At 39.8% G+C, this 21,592-nt stretch overlaps 2 protein-coding genes across 5 annotated transcripts; one reads left to right on the top strand and one right to left on the bottom strand.

The window, feature by feature from the left end:
- Positions 1–90: 90 nt before the first annotated feature.
- On the bottom strand, positions 91–3,661 carry LOC129598081 (uncharacterized). Of its 3 annotated transcripts, none has more exons than XM_055495828.1 (5): positions 3,540–3,661; positions 2,853–3,309; positions 1,747–2,145; positions 814–1,123; positions 91–355 (listed from the first exon to the last, which is right to left on the bottom strand). In XM_055495828.1, exons 2-4 carry the CDS (start codon positions 3,297–3,299, stop codon positions 818–820), a joined length of 1,152 nt encoding a protein of 383 aa, XP_055351803.1. In that variant the 5' UTR covers positions 3,300–3,309; positions 3,540–3,661; the 3' UTR covers positions 91–355; positions 814–817. The 3 variants fall into 3 exon arrangements, with proteins under 3 accessions (XP_055351803.1, XP_055351804.1, XP_055351802.1); XM_055495829.1 differs by having other exon boundaries at positions 2,853–3,306; positions 3,540–3,633; XM_055495827.1 differs by having other exon boundaries at positions 2,853–3,625.
- Positions 3,662–3,821: 160 nt separating this feature from the next.
- Positions 3,822–20,742, top strand: LOC129598034 (ubiquitin carboxyl-terminal hydrolase 32-like). Of its 2 annotated transcripts, none has more exons than XM_055495776.1 (15): positions 3,822–4,124; positions 4,369–4,504; positions 5,462–5,881; positions 6,456–7,051; positions 7,652–7,890; positions 8,644–8,917; positions 9,846–10,259; positions 11,316–11,717; positions 12,942–13,240; positions 14,253–14,738; positions 15,591–15,795; positions 16,490–16,681; positions 17,574–18,029; positions 18,735–18,827; positions 20,024–20,742. In XM_055495776.1, the coding sequence occupies exons 2-15, from the start codon at positions 4,369–4,371 to the stop codon at positions 20,309–20,311; spliced, it is 4,500 nt and encodes a 1,499-aa protein (XP_055351751.1). In that variant the 5' UTR covers positions 3,822–4,124; the 3' UTR covers positions 20,312–20,742. The 2 variants fall into 2 exon arrangements, with proteins under 2 accessions (XP_055351751.1, XP_055351752.1); XM_055495777.1 differs by lacking the exon at positions 20,024–20,742 and adding an exon at positions 19,727–20,005 and having other exon boundaries at positions 18,735–18,828.
- Positions 20,743–21,592: the final 850 nt, after the last annotated feature.

Here is a 21,592-nt window from a genome sequence, read left to right as displayed (position 1 = left end):
CCTTGAAGAGATACCACGACTAAACAACGACTGCAGATTGGATGTTCCAATGTACCGCGAGAGCAGGATAAGTAGCAACAAGTGTCACAGCAACTGGCTTGTTTTTAATTAGCCGGTCATTAATGACTGATGACGCGGAACAGTTAAGAGCTGAGCAGAAGACAGAAGAGAAGACATCGCCATCATCCAAAAAGCCGCTGCACCACTTTTCCAATCAAACGTAATTTCTATTCTCTGAGTGCAGATCAATCACAATGCGTACCGTGTCGAAAATGCATAAACAAATGAGAGAAAATATGAGGTAAATGCTTTAGAAAATAAATGAGAATCCATTTACCAAGAGGAAGGCAAGAATCTGCGAAAGAAGAAAGGAAGAAATCAGAGAGAGAGAGAAAGAAATAGTTTCGGAAGTCATAAACAAGTCATAAATATTCATAGATAACTCATCTATTAGTAATTAATCAATAATTATTTCAGAATAATAAATACAAATATATAAAAATTCGCTGAAGATCGCTGTTTAAGAAACGAAGGTAAATAACCGAAATCCAGAAATTGAAAATTCATAAACAGTAAACAAATAACATCTGCGTCATAAATATTTTAATCAAATTTATAAATAAGCGCCAATCAAATCATAAATAACAAATAAATAATTTTTAAATAAGAAAAACTGGAAATCTGGAAATTTATATCGCAGGAAAAAAACAAAGCATGCGAAGAAGAAATAAATACTAAAGAAAAAAATTAAACGATATCAGCTATAATTGAGAATTTAATTTAACGACATGAAGCACAACATGCGCAACGTACTCGGTTAGTAGTAAAATTCGCTTTCCGACTCCGGTTCATCGGCATCATCGTCGTCCGTAGCGGCGTCCCGTTCACTGCTGCTGGACTCGGCGGCGTCCTTATTGAGGAAGATGGCCGGGAGGGCGGCGGTGTCGTTCTTGCTGACGTGCACCGTGTTGCTCTCCGGGTCGTCCTGCCAGTCGTCCTTCGCGGTGTCCACCTCCCACTCCCGCGATTTGTATACGTCTCGCAGCGCGATCTCCATACAGCGGATGGCTCTCGTCAGGCTGCGCTGGATCTGCAGTTTCCGCACCAGCTGCAGAAAGATCACCTAACACGAACACAAGAACAAATGTTAAATGTGACCGGCCACATAAAATTATCAAGCCGAATAAATTATTGCAGTTACGGCAAACGGAAATACTTTGATTAATTTTAATTCGGTCATGTTACCAGGTAAATCTTCATCCGTTTTGAGTTACAGTATTGTTTCCAATTAATTACGAAATATTAATATTTTTTCAAAAAATATACCCGATTATTATTGTTCCCTATTTCATATTACATTTTGTAGGTTATGCAACTGATAATGTTTTATTCATTTTAACATTAAAATTATCACGTGTTATTACTTAGGAAATAAATATAGAAGATATCTGATATGTAGTCGTAAATAATCGTTGAATATATAAACTGTAATTTTTTGCTGAATTTAATCCTGATTTGTTAAAAATCGCGCATTAATTGTTACTTATAAAATCCAAAAAGTATTTTATTTATTATGATTAATTAAGTGATTTATGCCAAGCGTGTTAATAGTTGTGGAAAACAGAAAGCTAAACATTACGAAGTTCGCAACCAAAAAATAAAAAAAATTAAACAAATAAAATAAGAAAAATCACAATTACCTTTTTAGAAGCTACAACTAATAATCTAAAATTAATCACAAATTACCTGTTTTAACAGGGCTTCAAACTGGGCCTCGCTCCACTCGGCGATACCCCGTTTTCCCGGCACCTGCAGCTGCAGCGGCGCCGCGAAGAACTGCTCGCCACCGCGCTGAAACCACCGGCTGCCGTTGCGGTAGCGCGCCTGGAAGGCGGTCATGCTGTACATGCCGCGCCGCTGCCCGCCGTCCCAGGCGGCCTCCACCACGCTGACATCGTGGACATTCCGCGGGCGGACGGTGTAGAAATGCTCCAGACCACGCAGCTGTGCCGGCCAACCGTTGACCACCTTGACGACCTCCGGATTCTGCAGGAGCTGGCGCAGAAACAGCAGCAGGCGGGTCAGCGATAAGCGCGTCGCATCGAACACCACCGTCAAGTTCTCGCTGGACACAATCGCGCACACCTGTAGTCCAACCCGAAAAAATCAGCACAATGTAGAAGAAACCGTAGTAAACCGGCTTTAAATGAAACCCGGTTCTGCCTATCAGAGCGAACACACATTCCTATACAAAAATACGCGATTTCAACATCAGAGAAATTAACTGCAATTTGCAGAAGATCCGAATCAGAAATTTTTCAAATAAATAGAAATCCACAAGTTTTGAGCCATTAAAAATACAGCAAATATAAACCTATTTAAATTATTATAATTATTTAAATAGCGGTAAGGAATTTCACAAACCAAATTACGAGTGCAAAAAAAATAAACGAAAATAACTAATTACTTCAACAGCCAGAAAACGAAGATATTAAATTTGGTTTTGATAAACAAAAAAAAAACACAGTTTAACTAAACTCAGAAACAAATAAAAATTAAACAAATAAAAATTAACAAAATGTGTACAAGTACTTACTTAAACTTAAACAGACAGGAAAAAGACAGAAATAAATAGATACAAAATTAAAAAATGGTATAAATTAAACAGGTATAAATTAAACAGACAGCTAAATACAGGAAAGAAAGAGAAATAAATAAGAGAAACAAATTAAAATTGTGAAAAAAGTAAACAGACAGCCAAATTATAATTACAGGAAAAAGACAGAAATAAATCGATAAAAAAATCAATACCAGAAAATACCCCGTTTTTGCAAAGAAATCTTCGTATTTACCGGTGTGACGCCCTTAACATCCAACCAGACGAAGGCCAGGCCCACCCGCGACTGTCCGCTCAGGTACTTCTCCATCTCCTCCACCAGGAAACTCTCGGGCTCATCCACCACGATGAACAACTCGGGATACTCCGGCAGGAAGCCGCCGCCCGGATTGTTCTCCGTCAGCAGGCGGTCGCTGATGGGCACCCCCTGAATGACCGGCAGACGGCGCAGAAGGAAGAAGCGCAGCGAGGGCGGACTGCAGTAGGTGGCCAAGAAGGCGCGGGCCGTCTGCAGGACGGGCGGCAGCTGCGAGATGGCTAGGAGTTCAGCCTGGAGGGCGGGATCCGTGGGGTGGTAGACGCGGCGCAGGTAGGGGTGCGGGGGGTCGTTGGGGGCGGCCGGGGGGAGGCTGGGCTCCGTCGCGGAAACGTCCCAAGATTCTGAGGAATGTGGTGGCTCCATGATGGAACTACTGCGGATGAGGGAAAATTCATCAATCAGAAAAACAACGCAAAAACGAAAAAAATACGGCGCTCGCATTCGCGTCTCAGTTATAACATGGTAACTCAGTAAGCATCGAACAGAGACTCAGGTGACGGCGCCGAATTTTTCTGGACTGCAGTAACCAAATTTCTCCCGTTCGACGTAAACGTTACGGCAACTTAACCGTCATGAAGAAAGCAGAAAAAGGCATCGACATACCCCGATTAACAATACTGAAAATTCCTGGATGAGGAAAAATTTCAGGAGAACGGGAACAAAACGATCAGACTTGTGTTTCTGTTAGAATTTCTTCGTGTTCGAACGTGAAAAATAAAATGCGAGGTTTCTGACTGCAGCTGATTTTCGACTGCACAGAAGAAGGCCCGGGCGCGCACTTCCGGTGCGCAGCGGGCATATCGACTGCCCGGTGCGCACGCACGTGCATCGGAAGTTTATCTTTCTGCCTTGATACACACACACAAAACTCTCGTTGACGAAAATTATGACTCAAAAAATCCAAAAGTTTGTGGAGGCAATCAAAAATCGGAATTTATCCAATTTCCATCATGATTTTCTTTCGATTCTCGTAATTCCCTCTTTCTGTTAACCTCCTTCTGCTTTGCGAGTACGATATCTTGAGAGACGGCTAATCTGCGGAACGGTAGTCGCGGAGTCGATCATCTGTTTCCTGTACTGATGTTGTAATTTACGCGTGCTGCGACACGTTGTAATTATCACCGTCGGATTGTCAATCATTCTACGCATGATCTTCCTCATTATGTGATATCGCCTCTTGGAAAAAAGGTTCGTGCATAACTTTTCCTCAATGTGTTTCCGTTAACTGGTAAAACAAAGGGCAATTTAAGTGAAGTATCGGGATGGACGTTTCCTCCCCCGGAGTCAGGGGCGCCCCCCCCCAGTTCAGGGCGAGGGAAATTAAATTTAATTTCAGACGAATTTCCTGCTCGTTCTGCTGGTTCTTTGGTAGACGGAGTGGTGTACATTTTTTCGCTTTTGAATGGGATAAAATTTGGAAAAAATGTTGTAGATGTTGGATCCATCGGCGAGCCCCACGACCAGCAAGAAGCAGGCAGCCTGGAAGAGTTTCTGGAATTTTAATTTAAAACTGGGCTCACGCGACGCGCGCCAGTCCGTGCTGAGCTACGATGATGCTGTCAAGCGCAGTAAGTGGCACACCTGCAATTATCGCGATTAATATTCATTTATAAAAAAACAGCCAGAAAATCGGAGTCTTGATGGAGCAGAAAACAGGCAAAATGATTCTATCTAGCATATTTTGTCTTTATTTTCACGTTTAAATAGGAAAATAATTTTAGCAGACTCCTTTGTTGGTTACTGCGAAAACTGTTGATTTTCTTTCGTTAAAAATAAGCATATATAAACTGACAGGATGTGTTTGCGATGGCAGTTATCGAAACTTACGGTTAGTTTTGGCCTTTATTATGCCTGTGTGGAAGAGCGGGGGATGCCACTGTTCTACGACTTTTATCGCCAATGATAATGTGGCATTGTCCATGCCCCATTTTGCCATTTTCATTCACGTAGTAACATAAGGTCCAGATTAATATTATGCGGTTTTTTATTGTTAATCACTTAATTGCCTGTAAAACAGATTGAGCAAGTGAAGATGCGAAAATGAGATTTTTCAGAATTAATAAAAGCCAAATAAATTTAAAACAAATATATGAAATTAAAAATAATAATAAGATGATTTTGGCTGTTTTTTCAATGTTTAAAATTTGAAATTTTTATTAGTGTAAACCCGCGCAGGCGCATTATTATATGTACTGACTGTTGTCGAGTAAACTGAGTAATAATAATATGATGTCTGCTATCGAAATGTTGCTGATTTGCACGAATACAAATTCAGGAACTTTTTGGGAATTAAAAGACGGATTTTCTTTGAGTTTCCTGAGTTCGTCAAATTTTAATTATGTGCAGTACTTGCACTTTTTTGTACTTACCTGTAAAGAAGGGGAAATTGAAAATTTAACACCGTTTTTCTGCAGCTAATAGAATCCAGTTTGAATGAATAAAATGGAATAAATAATTCGGAAAAAATTACTGCGGAAAAACCCGGGGTTGCAGATTTTCCGGTGATTAGCAGACATATGTTGCAGTCAATCAGAACGATCTACACCGGCTGAAGAAGGCCTTCCGCAAGGATGCCGTGGGGGATTACCTGCCCAAGGACATCTTCCTGACGCGCGTCCTGGGCGACGCCGTGCCGCTGCGCCTGGCCGAGTCCATGTACGCCGCCTTCGGCGGCACGCAGCGCGGCGTCTCCCTGAAGGAGCTGGTGGCGGGGTTGGTGCTGTTGTCGTGCGGCACGCAGGAGGAGAAGCTGCACCTGCTCTTCCATCTGTGTGCCGGCGGCGCACAGACCATGCCCATCAGCGATCTCATCGCCATCATCAAGACCTCGGAGGACGGCACCATTCCCGAGCACCTGGTCCACGCCTTCGCCGCCCATTCCACCATCACCGCCGAGCAGTTCCGGGTGTGGATTGCGCAGTACTGGAACAGCATGTCCCTTACAAGTTAGTGACGAATTGGCCGTTTGTTCGTCCCAAAACAAAAGTTTCTCTGTGGATTTTCTGATCTTTCTTATTAATTTTATTCAGTTTAATTGTGTCTTCTGTTCAGTTTTTCAAGCGTCGTCTCAGGCGCGCAAGTTAATTGCTTCCGCTAAAAGTTCTCGAATATTTCAAAATTAATTATAATTAGTCTATTGTTTTAAGATTTTCTGAAATTTATTTTGTAATTTTATCCAGTTAGTTGAGCGTATCTGTACTTCTATAATTTATATATGTAAGTTTTATTTTCTGATTTTTTCCCGGTATGTTTTCACGTTTAGTGATAACACCAAAAAATTTTTATTTATTTAATTTTCATATTTATTACTCTGTTGTCTTATGAATGATTTATTTTCCTGGATTTCTCACTTATTTACTTGTCTTTTAGAAAATCACTGGTACCACAATTTTCGTTCATTAATTTAATTCTTATCTTCCCTTGCGTGGCTTTCTTGAAGTTGGCTTCGAAATTTAAATTTAACATCATTTTTTACAACGGTAATAAATACTAATAATATTGGCTAAACTATTTCTGTAGAATGGCTGCTGGAGAACGATTTCAAGCCGGAACTGGTCTCCGAACCGGGCCACAACGAAATCCCCACCTTCTACCAGACCCTCGCCGGCGTCACCCACCTGGAAGAGAAAGACATCTTCGAACTAGAACGCTTCTACGAATCCACCCGAAACCTGCGCTCCAACCACGGCCGCTACGACGTGTCCCTCTTCGCCAGCCTGGTCAGCCCGCCCCTATCCAGCGGCATCGTCGTCAACCTCTTCCAGGCCTTCGACGAGAACGGCGACGGCCATCTGGACCTCAAGGAGATCGTCTGCGGCGTGTCGGCCTGCTGCCGGGGTCCGGCGGCCGAGCAGCAGAAGTTCTGCTACAAGGTGTTCGATATCCGCCGGAAACGCCAGTTGTCCCTGGATGAGATCGTCAAGATGCTGTCGGTGCTGATGGGCGTGGATGAGGATAGTCCGCGCAAGACGGACGGCGAGCAGCTGAAGTATGTGGCCGAGGATATCCTGGATCATTATGCGGAGAACGGACTGCGGGCGCTGACGTTGGATGGGTTTTTGGTGTGGGCGTTGAAGACCAATATGACGGCGCGGTTTATGCGGATACTCTTCCAGGTTGGGCTTGAAATTATGTAATAGCTTTTAAGCTGTTTTTTTAGAATATTGGATGTGATATATCGTTTATTTGAAATAAAATAAAAATTGGAATCTTTGAGAATTTGTAACTCGCAAAATTTTTTGGCAATTTTTACATATAGGTTTTGGATTAATGATCAATAAAAGAAAATTTTTCTTCGTTTATTTTGAGTATTTTATCGCTTTTTACTTGTAGTTATTTTAGTCAGAATTTATTTTATTCAAAAAAATAATGATTTCTTCGTTTGATTTTATTTACTAAAATGTTTTCCATTTTTTCCACTCGTTTGATTTGAAATAAAAATAAGTTGGGAACTCCACTGCTGATCCTTTCATGAATTTTTTCAAATTGGCATTCATTTGCTTTGGGGCGTTTAATAAATACGAAATAATTCCGTTAATTTGTGAGATTTTATCAGTTGTCTATCGCCGGGTTTTCTTTATTTCCGTTAATTTTACTAAGAAGCGTTGGAAATAATTTCTCAAAGAATTTTTCATAGTTAATAAATGTTTTTATTTTCTATTTCAAATTATTCTAAAGCCCATAGACCAGAATTTGATTACAAAGCATTCTTGCAGGTGTGCCATATCGTCCTCGGGTTGCGACCGCAGACGCGGGACGAAGAGTTGGCCTGTGTGATTGAATGGCTGCAGCGGGATGGCCGGCGGCAGAAGAACGTCGGGGATGTGTACTACGTCGTGCCCATGGACTGGTGGCGGGCGTGGCGACGCTTCGTCGAGGATATGTCGGGCAGTGATTATGTTTCCGATACTGACACACTGCCCGGTCGGAAGAAATCCAACGGTCTGAATGACAGGTGATTATTCTCGTATTTTTATTCGTCAGTTTGTTCAATTTTTTTTCCTTATTTTGAGGAAATTGTATTCATCTCTATTAAATGGATTTATTCATCTGTGCGTTCATCGTCAGTTTATTGGAAAGCTGTCTGAAAAATATGTGCTTTTTTCTTGATTTAATATTTATGTGGTTTAGCAATTTAACGACGTTTTTAGGCTTTACTCGTCGCATCAGGGATGCGCTGGTTTTCAGAATAGCTTTTTGAATTTGAACAACCGGACAGTATGTCATTTTTGATCGTTAATAATTTTTGCGCATACCTGATAAGCTTTTATTATCGAATTGGATGACTGGTTAATTTTAAGAAAAGTATGGTTATCGTAGTCAATTGGCATTTAAGCTGGTGTTCGAGAGCTACATTGCTTGATTCTTTCGGTATATTATCGTTTAAATGGTTGTAATTTTGGAGAATTATATATCTGAAATTTTTTTATTTTGCCAACATATTCCACGGATTGAATATTTGGTTGCGCATGCTTTTTGCTGCTCAGAATTAACGGTTTTTTAAACAAATATATGACATACATGTACAGTACTTAGTTTATATATTTACATAATTATATCTTTATTTTATTTGTACTTATTCTTTTTATGGTGACAAATACGTACTCGTTTGATTACTGCTCTTCGTTTTGGTTGGTATTTGTTGGTTATGCAACTTATTGTGGTCGTTAGCGGGTTTGGGGGTTGTAACGCTATGTGATGGCGGCAGGCTGCAGGAACTAGTGACCAAGCTGCCGTCGCGGCAGGGTTCGCGGGCCGGAACGCCGACGCTGTCGCGCTCCTCCAGCACCATGTCGGTGCAGGCCCGCCATCCCGGCTCCATCAACACGCAGTCGCTGCTCGTGGCCGAGAGCAAGTACAAGAGCCTGACGGACGAGGGCGGCGTGCTGAAGAAGCGCTCCGACGGCGGGCCGCTGCGGGAGAACGAGGACTACATCCTGGTGTGTGAGGCCGTGTGGAAGGTGCTCAGTCTCTGGTACACGGTGAGTTTGATGTGCTCAGATTAATTCCAAATAAAGCCAAGCGTTTGCAGTTTATGACGTAGTCCGTTGGCTATCATTGCACGTTGCAGGAACAATATTTTCGTGATTTTCTTACGCAGATTTATGGCGCGAAACAGTTGGTTGATTTTCGTAATTTTTTCAGTTGGTTTTTGGTGCCGATATTTATGGCATAACGATCGGGTTATTACCATGTTTTGTAATGGCCCTTTGGTGGTGTTGAAGGAATTTTTAATTTGATTGTATTTGAGAAAAATATGGGTATGGACAGCCTCGATTATCTCCGCCGTTTTCCTTACAGTTCTTGAAATAATTTAGGAATTGAGTTAAAATATAATTGCTGGTGTATAACCGCCCGTTTGTGTATGATATCATCGTAGTAAAATGGCTTTTAGGTCGCTGATACCTTGAGGAGTCTTAGTATGCATTCTGCCGACAATTCTGGAGTACTTAAGTGCTAAATTATCAGTAAATTAATTTTTTGAATTTTGCTGTGTGAGGAAAAAGTTGTGTTTGCCAACGAATTTGTGAAAATACATGAAAACCACGCGAATAATATTCAGCTTAATATTCACATTCGACAGTAAGTAATAATTTTGGTGTAATTAAACAAATAATATTTTAATTTATCTGTTTACGTGAAAATCTGAATTGATAATCCAGTTCGAATATTTATCTGGCAGCTGGTGTATAAATAACCAAGGTAAATTTATTGGGCGGCAATCTTGAAGTGTAGTAATAATGTGGTGTAATTAAAAGAACTGTATTTTTTCGATTGAATTATTTATGCGAAAAATCTGAATTAATAATGCCGCTCAGATATTTTTTTCAGGAGATGAGTCGTTTGCTATGTTAATGTAGTTAAATGTACATGTACTGGGTGGCAATTTTAATCATGCTGCGCGTGTAGGTGAGCGGACCGGAAATCCCGCGGCAGTGCGTGCAGTACGAGGACGGCGAGGTGGACGTGGACGTGCTGCTGGTGTGCCTGAAAGTGCTGAAGCACAAGATCGTGGAGATCAACCGGCCGTACAACTCCTACCCCTACGGCTCGGCCGTGGCCGGCTCGCACTTCGCCTACGTGGCCAACAACGGGGCCAGCCAGCGGACGATGGTGGAGCGGATGGTCTTCGCCACCGTCTGCTTCAGCGCCATGGCCCGCTTTGCGGAGATGCACGAGTGTCTGTGCCGGAAGCTGCGGCTGCCCGTGGACGACGTGCGGCTGTGGCTGTACCGCGACGAGAACGACATGCTGCTGGTGGAGGATGAGAGCGTCACGGTGGGATTGCTCAACCTGAAGGACGGCGATCAGATCCTGCTGGAGGTGGGTCAGTAGATGGCGTGTGCGGGCCAGAGGAATTTTACGAATTTAAATTCAGAAAATTATGAAATTATAGAATATTTGTTTCATTTTTTTTTCTCAAGTTCTGTTTATATTATTGGGAAATTTATCTTACTTTATGTCGTTCTTTTGAATTGAACATTCACTGGGAATTTCTTAAATACTGTATTTCATTTTTATATTTTTTTCCTTAGGATTCTTTTGCTTATTTTATTGGGGAACTTTGTTAGAAGTTTACGTTTATTGCTTTTTTGTTGTTTTAAAAACATGAGTGATGTCATCGTAGTTAAACGGCTCGGATCATATTAAGCTGTGCTTGCGAGTCGTGCAATGAATTATCGGTAGAAGTATTTAAGAATATTTTTTAGTTTTTGTTTTCTTTTCTGGAAATTATTTTCCCACGGTTTGACACATTAAAAAACGAAAAACAATAATCCAGTTTATTACTTGGACGTGTATTTAAATATTTAGGTACCGTAATATATTTAGGTGATTTAGGACTTTTAGTTGATGTATAAGTTTGAACTAATAAGTTTGTTGGAATTTTTGAAAACTCATTTTTCAACAGTAAATAGTCTAGTTTATATTGAAGTATTCCTTCACTGGCGTAGACGACAGAGTTCTATTTCGAGACGCCGGTGCAGAATGATTTAGGTTTACTCGTAAGTTCTAGGCTTGCTGTTACCAGTGCGTGGAATAACCGTAGATAAATGGCTTTAGTCATTAGTGAGCAAAGTTTTAGTCTAGTAGTCTTGAGCCTGTTACAGAAATATTACAGTCAGAGAATCGCTTTTCGAATACTCTTTTTTGTTGAATTTATTGACGGGCATTAGAGTTTGCCCTTGTCGTTTAATGCTGAAAATTGTGATTTTGAAAAAAAAATTATTGAAGCTTATAATACAAGAATTGACAACATTTGCCCGTCGACTAAATAAAACAAAAAACTGAAATAAAATATGCAGCTTACTAATTTAAAAAATAAAACAAAATTAAATGGTTTAATTAAGTTGCTGAATTTAAAATAAAATCCGTTATTAGACGCGGAATAAGGATTTAACCTGGCCGGAGGAGATGACGTTCCTGCGCGAGGCCCGACGCACGCCGATCGCGCGGGCGGGCTCCATCAGCCGGGTGGAGGGGGGCTACGAGGAGGGCTGCTGCGGCCTGAACAATCTGGGCAACACGTGCTTCATGAACGCGGCGCTGCAGTGCATCAGCCACAGCCAGCCGCTGACTTACTACTTCCGCCAGGGATACCACGCCCGCGAACTGAACCGCCGCAATCCCATAGGCTACGGCGGGGTCATTGCGGAGCGCTACGCGGAGCTGATCGGGCAGTTGTGGAATGGGAAGTTGCGGACGGTGGCGCCGCATAAACTCCGCATGTCCATCGGCAAACACAAGCCCTCCTTCAACGGATACCAGCAGCATGATTCGCAGGTGAGAGGTGGCTGTATTTTGTGGGTATGAAATGTTGGTTTTCTGTTTAAAAATTTTTACAAAATAAATTTCCCAATAAATCTCTAATAATTAAAAATTCTCCGGTGTGTTTTGTTGCTGTTAAATTTTATTCTTCCCTGTAAAACCAGCAGCATCATTCGCAGGTGAAATGGCTGTAATTCTGTATGTGTGAAGTGTTTCTTCTCGTGTTAAAAAAATTTTAGAATTTTTAACAAAATAAATTCGCAACAAATCTCTGGTAATTCAAGAATTCGCCGATGTGTTTTGCTGCTACTTAATATTTTTGTTTTTTCCTGTGTCGAAAAATCTTTGAAAAATCGCAGAAAATAAATCCAAGAAAAATCTCTAACTAAAGAATTCGATGGTGCGTTTGTATGGCTATGAGATAATTCTTTCCCGTGTTAAAAAGGCTTTGAAAAATAATGTTAATGCTACTAAAAACTCTGATAGCTAAAGAATTCGCCGTGTGCATTTTGTGGCATTTTTTTTCTTTTAAACAAAAATTCAGAAAAATTGCACAAACCAACTGAAGACGCATCCGCGTAGCACTACTTAGAAATGGTTTCCATTGGAGCGTTAAAAAATGTTTGAAATTTATAATGAGTATTTCTGTATTTGACCCGTTTCCAGTGATATTATGAAACATTATTATCGCGCCATAACTATTCGCCATGAAGCCCAGATACACGAAAGCCAGTTCACTACGAAATTTGCTATCTGTTGGTACTTGCATAGAATTCCGTGTGTTTTGGTAACGGTGTTGCGATTTGGATACCTATCATTTGATATTTATTAATTCCTCCGGGTCTGTGGGGTTGCAGCAAAAAATGCTCAAATTAGAAACCATTTTCTACGGTACATAAATTCAAAAGTTCACCCTACATCTATTAAAAAATTAAGATAAATAATAACTCAAATACATTGTGACTGAAAAACACTAATCATAGTAATAAAATTTATGTGGATTTATATTAATGGGGTTTTTATTGAAATTAAAATTTAATTATTTATGAAATTACGTTGTTGACTTTCCGGATCTCTTCGTGTTACAGCGGAATATTTTTTGAGATTACAGCCATTGTGCACATTAAATTCAGAAAATAAATTCTGACCGGCGAATTGAGTTTCAGTAGTTACGAATCTGAATTAATGTTGATTTGTATTCGATTTAATGTTGATATTTTTCTTGGTTTTGATGCACAGGAGTTGCTGGCGTTCCTGTTGGACGGGCTGCACGAAGACCTGAACCGTGTGCAGGAGAAGCCGTACGTGGAGCTGAACGACTCGGAGGGCCGGCAGGACGAGGTGGTGGCGGCCGAGGCCTGGGAGAATCATCTGCGCCGAAACCAGAGCATCATCATCGACTTGTTCCACGGCCTGCTCAAATCGCGCGTCAAGTGCCTGACCTGCACCAAGGCCAGCGTCCGCTTCGACCCCTTCAGCGTGCTGTCGCTGCCGTTGCCGCTGGATAATCTGGTCTTCTGGGAGGTCTACATGGCCAGGTACAACGACATTTATTTTCACAACAGCTCATCAGTTTCTTAAACAACTTATTTCCTTGATTTCGAATGCATCTCCTATTTTTCTGAATTTTTTATTGTTTTCAAACATTTTGTTCTCGTTCTCCAAAAGTACATTCTCAGAATTTCCTATGTAGTAATATTTGTTCGGACATTTTCATTCAATAAATACTGCTTGGGAAAAACATTGGTAAGCATAATTTTGACGGATCGAAAAAAATTAAAGGAAGGGAAAAATAAAATCTACTTTGTATTATTTAGGACTTGGTTTTTTTTGTGATTTTCGCTCACTGTCTAATACATCGGTTAACATGGAAATAAGGTGGTATGACGAGCCAGTACTCTACGATTGCCGCTGTATGCTGTATCTCGAATTGCGTATGATCATTAATTTGTTTGTTGATTTTTTGGGTGATATGTGTAAGTTTCCTGTAATACCGCTTTTGATGAGTGGTTATGTTGTTTTTTACGATAGTTGTTTTTTTAGGAACATTTTTCATTCTCTCCAAATTATGTGTGATGCAGCGCTTCGACCCCGAATCGAATTTTATTTTCGATAAAATTATTATTTTAAAAAATCCCTAAAATATTTTACTACTGAAGAAAAGTTCCAGAAATCCATACATTATTCTGTGAGTTTATTTTCGGTAAATTTGCGCTGATGCAACGGCCACGGCCCGATCGAGTACGACCAGCGCATCGACCCAAATCAGATTTATTTTCGATAAAATTATTATTTCATAAATATCCTCGAAATTTTTAATATTGAAGAAAAATTCTCGAAAATCATGCATTATTCTGTGACTTTATTTCCGGTGAATTTGCGCAGATGCAACGGCCAGCACCCGATCCAATATGCCCTGCGCATCGACCCAGATCGAATTTATTTTCGCAAAAATTATTATTTAAAAAATTCGAGAATTTCTCTAATATTGAAATAAATACCTGGAAATTGTTTATCATCCTGTAAATGATTTCTGGGTGGATTTCACAGATGCAACGGCCAGGGCCCGATCAAATACGGCCTGCGCATCGACCCCGAATCCACCTTCGGCCAGCTACGCACGGCCTTCGCCGGCGTCAGCGGTCTGCACGTGGCCGACATCATCCCGGTGGAGATCCACCAGGGCCTGGTGCGGCGCTACTTCAACGACACCGACAAGGTGCAGGGCTTCCTGCCGCGCCCCGACACCCGCCTCCTCATGTACCAGCTGCCGCCGCACGCGGGCGGGGAGCCGGCCGAGGGCGGGGGCGGGGCGCAGCGCTGGGTGGTGGCGGTGCACCGGCGCATGATCCACAACGACAGCTACTACCTGGCCTGGGCCAAAGCCGTCCCCCGGACCTTCGGGCTGCCGGTGTTCGTCATGTGCAGCGGGCGGACGACGCAGAGGGAGCTGTACGAGAACGTGTGGATGCAGATTAAACGTTTCATCGGGCCGGATACCGCGCAGACCGAGGACAGCAATCATGCTCAAGAATGGTAATGAATTCTTTTTGTACGAACTATGGAATTAGTTTTGGTTGATCGACATGTATCCGCTCGCAGTTGTAAGAAGTTTTTTTATACTCCCACTTCCAGTTTAAAATACTTTTCTAATCCTAATTTGTTGTTTTTTTTTTAATAACCTTTTATATTTTTTTATATTTTCTAATCAGAATTTTTTATTACTTCATTATTGTAAGTTTTCTAATTAAAACCTTTTTATTTATGATTTTTTATTTCAATCCGAATTTTCATCTAGTTTGATTTAATTCTTCTATTTTTTATTGAAGTTTTTAATTTAATTTTAACATATTTTTTTATGCACGCTTTTGCAGGTCTGCACTAATTAAAATGGTCAGATTTTAATTTTTCAAATTAAATTTTAATACGTCTTTAATTATGATACTGTTACATTATTGTTTTTAATTATTTCATAAATTTTTATTACAATTTTTGCCCAGGTTTTTTCTCTTTAACTTAATTTGACTTTTCCAATAATACCCTTTTTAAATTGTAATTCAGTTAAATTCTCCGAATTTTTCCTTCGGGTTTTCGATTCGTGGATCGGTCATTCAGATCGATCATCATGCGAAAAAGAACCGTAAAATGTTTGTAAAAACCAAAGTTTTTTCCCGAAATCATCTAGAGACATTTGAAACGCTGGAAAGCATGATGAAGTGTTTTACGGGTACGCAGACACACGGCCAGTTCACTACGATTCGCCACGTGTTTCTACGGCGTCTCTAACGTACACATTGGTATTTCTCGTGTTAGTTTCTGTGATGCCGGTGATGATGAAATTGAAGAAATTAAATGAAAATGGCATGAACTGTGTGGTTGTATTGATAGTGATGCTCAGTGTCAGGATTACTCCTTCGTCCTGAAGGTGGTGCGCGAGGACGGCTGCTGGTGCGGTGTGTGTCCGTGGTACCGGTTCTGTCGCGGCTGTCCGCTGGCCGTCAGCGACGATCTCTTCCACTTCGTCAGCGGCACCCTGGTCATCGACTGGGAGCCGCGCTTCTACCATCTGCGCTACCAGGAATGCCTCGAATATGTCAGTCATTTTCCTGTATTTAAATTACACTATTTCCTATAAAATCGTTGGATGCTTCCGCTCTTTTTTTAAGAACTTTGTGTTCTGTTTAAATTTAATATGTCGGTAATTATTATGCCAAATATCCAAATATTATGCTAAATTACCAAATATCCTGGAAATCGTTAAATGCTTTTTACGCTTTTTTAAGAAATTTATTTTCTGTTAAAATTTCATATATCAGCAATTATTATGCATTTAAATTACTAAATTTGAAATTTCCTGCAAATCTTCGTATGCTTTTTACTCTTTTTTAAGAAATTTAATTTCTAGTAAAATGTAATTAACTGATTTTTTTTTTTAATTATTTTGGCTGTACTCCCTAATGAAATTTTTACAGACAGTAGCCGCTAGCGCGGAAACATTTCTGCACGCGTTAAGATTTCAGTTAATATAAAATAATTATTTATTATAGAAATGTTGAATCGTTTGATTCGTGTCAGAATTAATACACGGGTTTTTGTTGTATCGAGAGCTGTCAGTATTACCAAAAAAATATTTCTTTCTCAGTTGAACGTGGATTATTATGGATTGAAAATGAGGAAAAATACAAGTTTTTTCGGAAGCATTATTAATGTTATTTATTTGTCTGCTTTTCCGTCTTTTATTTTTATTTGTCTACTTGATTTTGTAAATAAATGCGGACGATTGGCAGATTGTGGAGGAGGACGACAGCGTGAAGCGGGCCCGTGCCGAGCAGGCGGAGCCGATCAGTCTGGACAGCTGTCTGAAGGCCTTCACGCACGAGGAGGAGCTGGGCGCGGACGCCCTCTACCACTGCAGCAGCTGCCACAAACGCCAGCTGGCCTCCAAGCGCATGCAGCTCTGGAAGCTCCCGCCCGTCCTGGTCAGTGGCCCACATCATTTTCCACATTTATACAGCAATTTTCCAGCATATTCCACATTTTATATCACAGTTTTCTTAGACTATTTATGTGGCTGTTGTAATTGCACTTTTTCTTTTCTTGGCCCGGTTATTTTTGAATGGTATTTTTTGAAAATTTTTCCCATTGAGAAAAATAGAAAAAAAATTTTAAGGTCGAGTTGGAAAAGTTTTCGTAAAAGAAAAGCTCGAAATTCGAAATAGAATGCAGGAATAAGTAAAACAGAATATAATTTTTTAGAATTGTTTTCTTTCTTTATTTCTTCGGTTATTTCTCAGCATTTTTTACTACGAGGTAAAAATAAAAAAAATATGATTCATATTACACAAATTATAACATCATCACTACTGTATGCTACATTTCGACGGTAGTCAAAGGGTGAAAGCCAGTCCACTACAAAGTTTTGCTGCATACAGGACGGCCTGTTTTCATCCATAATTATCCATGTACTTATGCATGTTTTAATTTCACCATTCTAAGGAGACCTTTTTCTTACCCAGCCTGTAATGATTTTAAATTCACATTTTAATTAACTGCACCATTTTTTTACCATTTCAGTTTATTTATTTACGCCATTTTTATTGAGTTTCAGTTGTGCTTACCAAACAAACTCCAAACAGAATTAAAATAATATGCATTCATTATTTCCTTGTAAAATCCACTTTTGCAACTGGTTAATTTTACTGTACTAATAAATCTGGTTTCTTCGTTTTACTAGTCGAACGTAAGTACAGTCATTAAGGAATTTTTAATGTCATAAGTTATAACGGGTCACATTCTGGCTGTCGAGATTGAAATAAATAGTGAATAAATACAAGAGAAAGTTCAATGAAAGAAATGATGAAATAATTGTAGGCGGTGCATTTCAAGCGCTTCCAGAAGGTGCGCGAGCACTGGGTGAAGTCGCACAAAGTGGTGACCTTCCCGCTGACGGAGCTGGACCTCTCCAACTACCTGGCGGCCCCCGACGCCCCCATGACGCCGGTGCAGCCGGACCCCGAGGCGGCCGACACCCCGACGAAGCCGCCGCGGACCCCCGACACCCCGCCGGCCCCGGGGATGAACGGGGAGGGCGATGGGGACTCCAGTTTCTCCTCGGGGGTGTCCGGCGGCGCGCTGGAGGCGGAGTTGTTGATGGCCGGGACGGTGTCGGCGCCCAGCAGTGATTCCGGGCAGGGCGACACCGGGGAGGAGAGTACGTGGACCAGTGTGTCGGGCGGGAGTCGGGAGGGCCTGCGGGACATCCACCAGCATCATCTGCTCCCGGGGACGGATGTGCAGGATTTGAAATACGATCTCTATGCTTTCTGTGTAAGTTGGCAACTTATTACGGTAAAATTATCGCGTTTTTATTCTTTTCTTCCCCTTTATCTTCTGTTTTATTTTTCTCGTGCTAATAAAATTTTTATTTAAGTAATCTGCTTTTAATAGTTTTATTTAGGTATAATTTTTATTTAAGTATTTTTTGTTTAAGTATTTTTTTCTGCGATAAAAATATCGTATTAATATTATTTCACAACTTTGTTTAGTTATTTCGCGCACGTACTGCTGACTGTTTTCTGCACTGCGCTTTTTTATTTGTGTAAGCACTAAGCACTGATTTACTTCGATAAAATTATCGCAATAATATTGTATAATACTGGTAAACATGTTTTAGTGAATATTATATTTAAACTTGTGTTTTTCTGTTGTGTAAGCAGTAAATTGCCAGTCATTCAGTGCGATAAATTTAGTAATTGTTTTTCCTACTGTATTATCTAATTTGTTTGTTGAATTATTTCGTGCACGTGCTAAGGAATATTTTCTTGAAATAATCGTTAATTTTTTTTCCTTTTTTTAAAGTCACCTATTTATTGTGACCAAATTGCCAAGATTAATAATGTATTTAGCTTCTTTCTGCTTTATTTTACTTTTTTTTAATTATTTATACTCGTCCTAGGGAATTTTTATTGAAAGTATCGACTGTGTTTTTCTCTTTTTTTTTTTGTTGTAATTAAGATTCCGTATACGTTGCAGAGCCATAGCGGATTATTAGCCACCGGGCACTACGTGGCCTACTGTCGGAATCCCAACGGGAAGTGGTACCTCTTCAACGACAGCAGCTGCAAGGTACGCATTTATCATTCAATTTTTGTCGTATTTCTAATTAAAAATTTATTTTCCTCTCTGTCGTCGTTATCTACTTGGCCAGTTTAATAGCCTGCCTTTTTCCGAGTCCATACAATTTTTTCTCCGATTATTAATGAAGTTAACTTTATTTCCTCTCAAAAAGTTTGCTCCTGCTGGAACATAAAATAAAATAGAAATCTACAGCGAGCGAAGAGTAATTAAAAAATCCAGAGAGGAATAAACTGAAAATAAATTAATAATTAAAGATAAATAAAAAAAGTGGAATCAACAGAAAAAATATAATAAAACCGAAAAATGGAAAATAAAACAAACTGTTTAAAAAATTATAAATCAGTGCCGTGGAATATTGCTGAATTTATTTGCTAATTTAATTAGGCGATAAATAGGTGCCTGTTGATTTTATGTAGTTGCTAGTGTGCCAAATATCGTATGTTTTGTGTGCGTTCCGTGTTGTGTGTTGCATCTGTAGCGGCATTCACAAACCGATCAGATTTTTTTAAGCAAAAATTTGGAAAGCAAAAATAGAATTTTAATCAAAATCGCAATTTTCTTCACAGATTCTTTTAATGTTTTTTTTCACACTTACTGTGATGACTCACTAGTCGTGCAAGCCCTTGAACTACGACATTTACAGATTTTTCTGTATTCCTGTGTGTAATTTCTGGTTCATGTCGCAGTTTTTAATCTTCGTAAATTTTACTATGTTCAGTGTTTTGTATTTGTCTTCAAGATTTGGCGGAAAATTAATGTTAAAATGAATTATTTGAAGTGTTAGTCGACCACCCGATAGAAAAAGATAAAGATGAAGTATATTCCCGTTTTTAGAAAAATATTACTAGTATTCCTAGACAATTTAAATCGGTAAACTGCTATGTGGGAAGTGCCGGTGGAGCAGCTGGGGGAAGACAAAAATGATAAATTTTTTTTTAAAACAAAAATTTTTTTTAAATCTGAAATTTAAATTTACGTTAATGTCGAAAATTGGATGTAGGAAGTGCCGGTGGAACAGCTGGACACGGGAAAATATTTACTGGGAATTAAGCTTTAATTTCCAATTTATTTCCGAATTTGTAAAAATTTGTATTCCCGATTTAATTTGAATTTATTCTTTAAAATTTTACTTGATTTATTTGTGATTTTTTTCGTAGCAAAAGTAATATGTAAATGCAATGTAGGAAGTGCCGGTGGAGCAGCTGGATACGTCGACGGCGTACATGCTGTTCTACGAGCGTCGCGGTCTCGACTACGCCGCGTACGTGCCGCGCGAAGCCGAAAAAGACGACAGCCTGTTCAGCAACGGCAGCGCGACGGGCCTGGACCAGCTGGACGGGCCCGACACCCCCGCCCCCCGGGGCGGCGGTCACCTGCCCTCCGCCACCCCCGGGAAACCCGACACCGGCAGTGTCACCTCGCACTCCACCCTGTCCGAGGCGGAGGACAAAAAATCCTGCAGCATTCAGTAGAATTATTCCACGCACTCCGCGGGCGGTCGCCGCCACCGCAGCTATTTGTGCCAAAATGGGAAAAATCATTCGGACATTTATTTATGGATTTTTGTGGACAGACAATTTATGGACGCGGCACAGTTTTATACAGGATGGTTTGGTGTTTGTATTGTGTGTTTTTGTGGAGAGTTTTCTGGACCATAATTATATAAAAGTGCTTTATATGTGGCGCAACACGGGGCGTGAACGGGGGAGATTTTATGTTGGGTTTGTGATCGGTGATTGATTTTTTTTTGTTTATTTTCTTCTCTCTTTTTTGATTTGATTCGTCGTGCTTCTCAGTTGATTTGACACATGTTGGCCGGCCTGTGATGCGTGATTCCTGTTTTCAAACACAACACACAAAGCTTGTATCCATTTTTGTTATTATGATTATTAAAAGTAACACAATCAAATGCGGCGTCGTTGGTAAAAATTACTCGTAAATCCGAGTTAAATAATCGCGAAATAATTTAGGGGAATTTATTAAATCAAACAAATCCTTAGAAATTGCTGTACTTTGAAAAATTAGATAGTAGTAAAAAAATTAAATTATACTATTTATTTAAAAAAAAATAAATGAAAAAGAATATAATACTGTATTAAATTAAAAAAACTAAATGAATTAAATTATTGATTTATTAAATTTAATTACCTTTTAAATTATAATATTAAATTAAAAAAACGAAATAAATTAAATTATTGGTTTACTAAATTTAATTACATTTTAAATTATAATATTAAATTAAAAAATTTTAATTTACTAATTGACAATTATTAATTCATTTACATAATATTTTATTTTATCTAATTGCATCGTAATCATCCGGCATAATTTTTTGCAAACATTATGACTTATTTTTAACACCGGTATTTTTTCTCGCTGATTTAGGGTTTTATACGAATGGTTCAGGCTTTCTTTTACGATTAATTTTTGAAATTAATTCTAGCTAATTGCTCCAAAGTTCAGGCGGATGCGGCAGTATTCCCTCAGTTTCCCTGAACACTGCAGATTTTCTTCACGATTTCTGGGAATTAATCAATGCAATACGATATACTTTCCGGTCGTTTGCCGCTGGGCGCAGCGTTATCAGTTATCAATTTTTAATTGATTTTCACCGGAATAAAAATTCAAATGCGTAGCAACGGGCCGCCGTTTCCGCTAACGAATGACGGCTGGCCAAATCACGCAGCCAATGGCTTCTGTGGCAAAACACGGCCGCGAAGGGCGGAGCGCAGACGTTGGAAGATCCGATCGGA

The sequence above is a fragment of the Paramacrobiotus metropolitanus genome, unplaced genomic scaffold, assembly GCF_019649055.1.
Source record: "Paramacrobiotus metropolitanus isolate TYO unplaced genomic scaffold, Prichtersi_v1.0 Parri_scaffold0000113, whole genome shotgun sequence".
Lineage (NCBI taxonomy): Eukaryota > Metazoa > Tardigrada > Eutardigrada > Parachela > Macrobiotidae > Paramacrobiotus > Paramacrobiotus metropolitanus.
This window is presented reverse-complemented; position numbering and strand designations above follow the sequence as displayed.

What these genes read in the sequence shown, in the direction of transcription:
- LOC129598081 (XM_055495827.1), bottom strand. Translation starts at nt 3,377, where the DNA reads ATGCGAGCGCCGTATTTTTTTCGTTTTTGCGTTGTTTTTCTGATTGAT. An exon ending in ATGTTAAGGGCGTCACACCG is followed by an intron (nt 2,146 to 2,852) that starts GTAAATACGAAG and finishes GTTGGACTACAG; the next exon opens with GTGTGCGCGATTGTGTCCAG. An exon ending in TTGAAGCCCTGTTAAAACAG is followed by an intron (nt 1,124 to 1,746) that starts GTAATTTGTGAT and finishes TGTTCGTGTTAG; the next exon opens with GTGATCTTTCTGCAGCTGGT.
- LOC129598034 (XM_055495776.1), top strand. Translation starts at nt 4,369, where the DNA reads ATGTTGGATCCATCGGCGAGCCCCACGACCAGCAAGAAGCAGGCAGCC. An exon ending in CGATGATGCTGTCAAGCGCA is followed by an intron (nt 4,505 to 5,461) that starts GTAAGTGGCACA and finishes CATATGTTGCAG; the next exon opens with TCAATCAGAACGATCTACAC. An exon ending in GAACAGCATGTCCCTTACAA is followed by an intron (nt 5,882 to 6,455) that starts GTTAGTGACGAA and finishes CTATTTCTGTAG; the next exon opens with AATGGCTGCTGGAGAACGAT.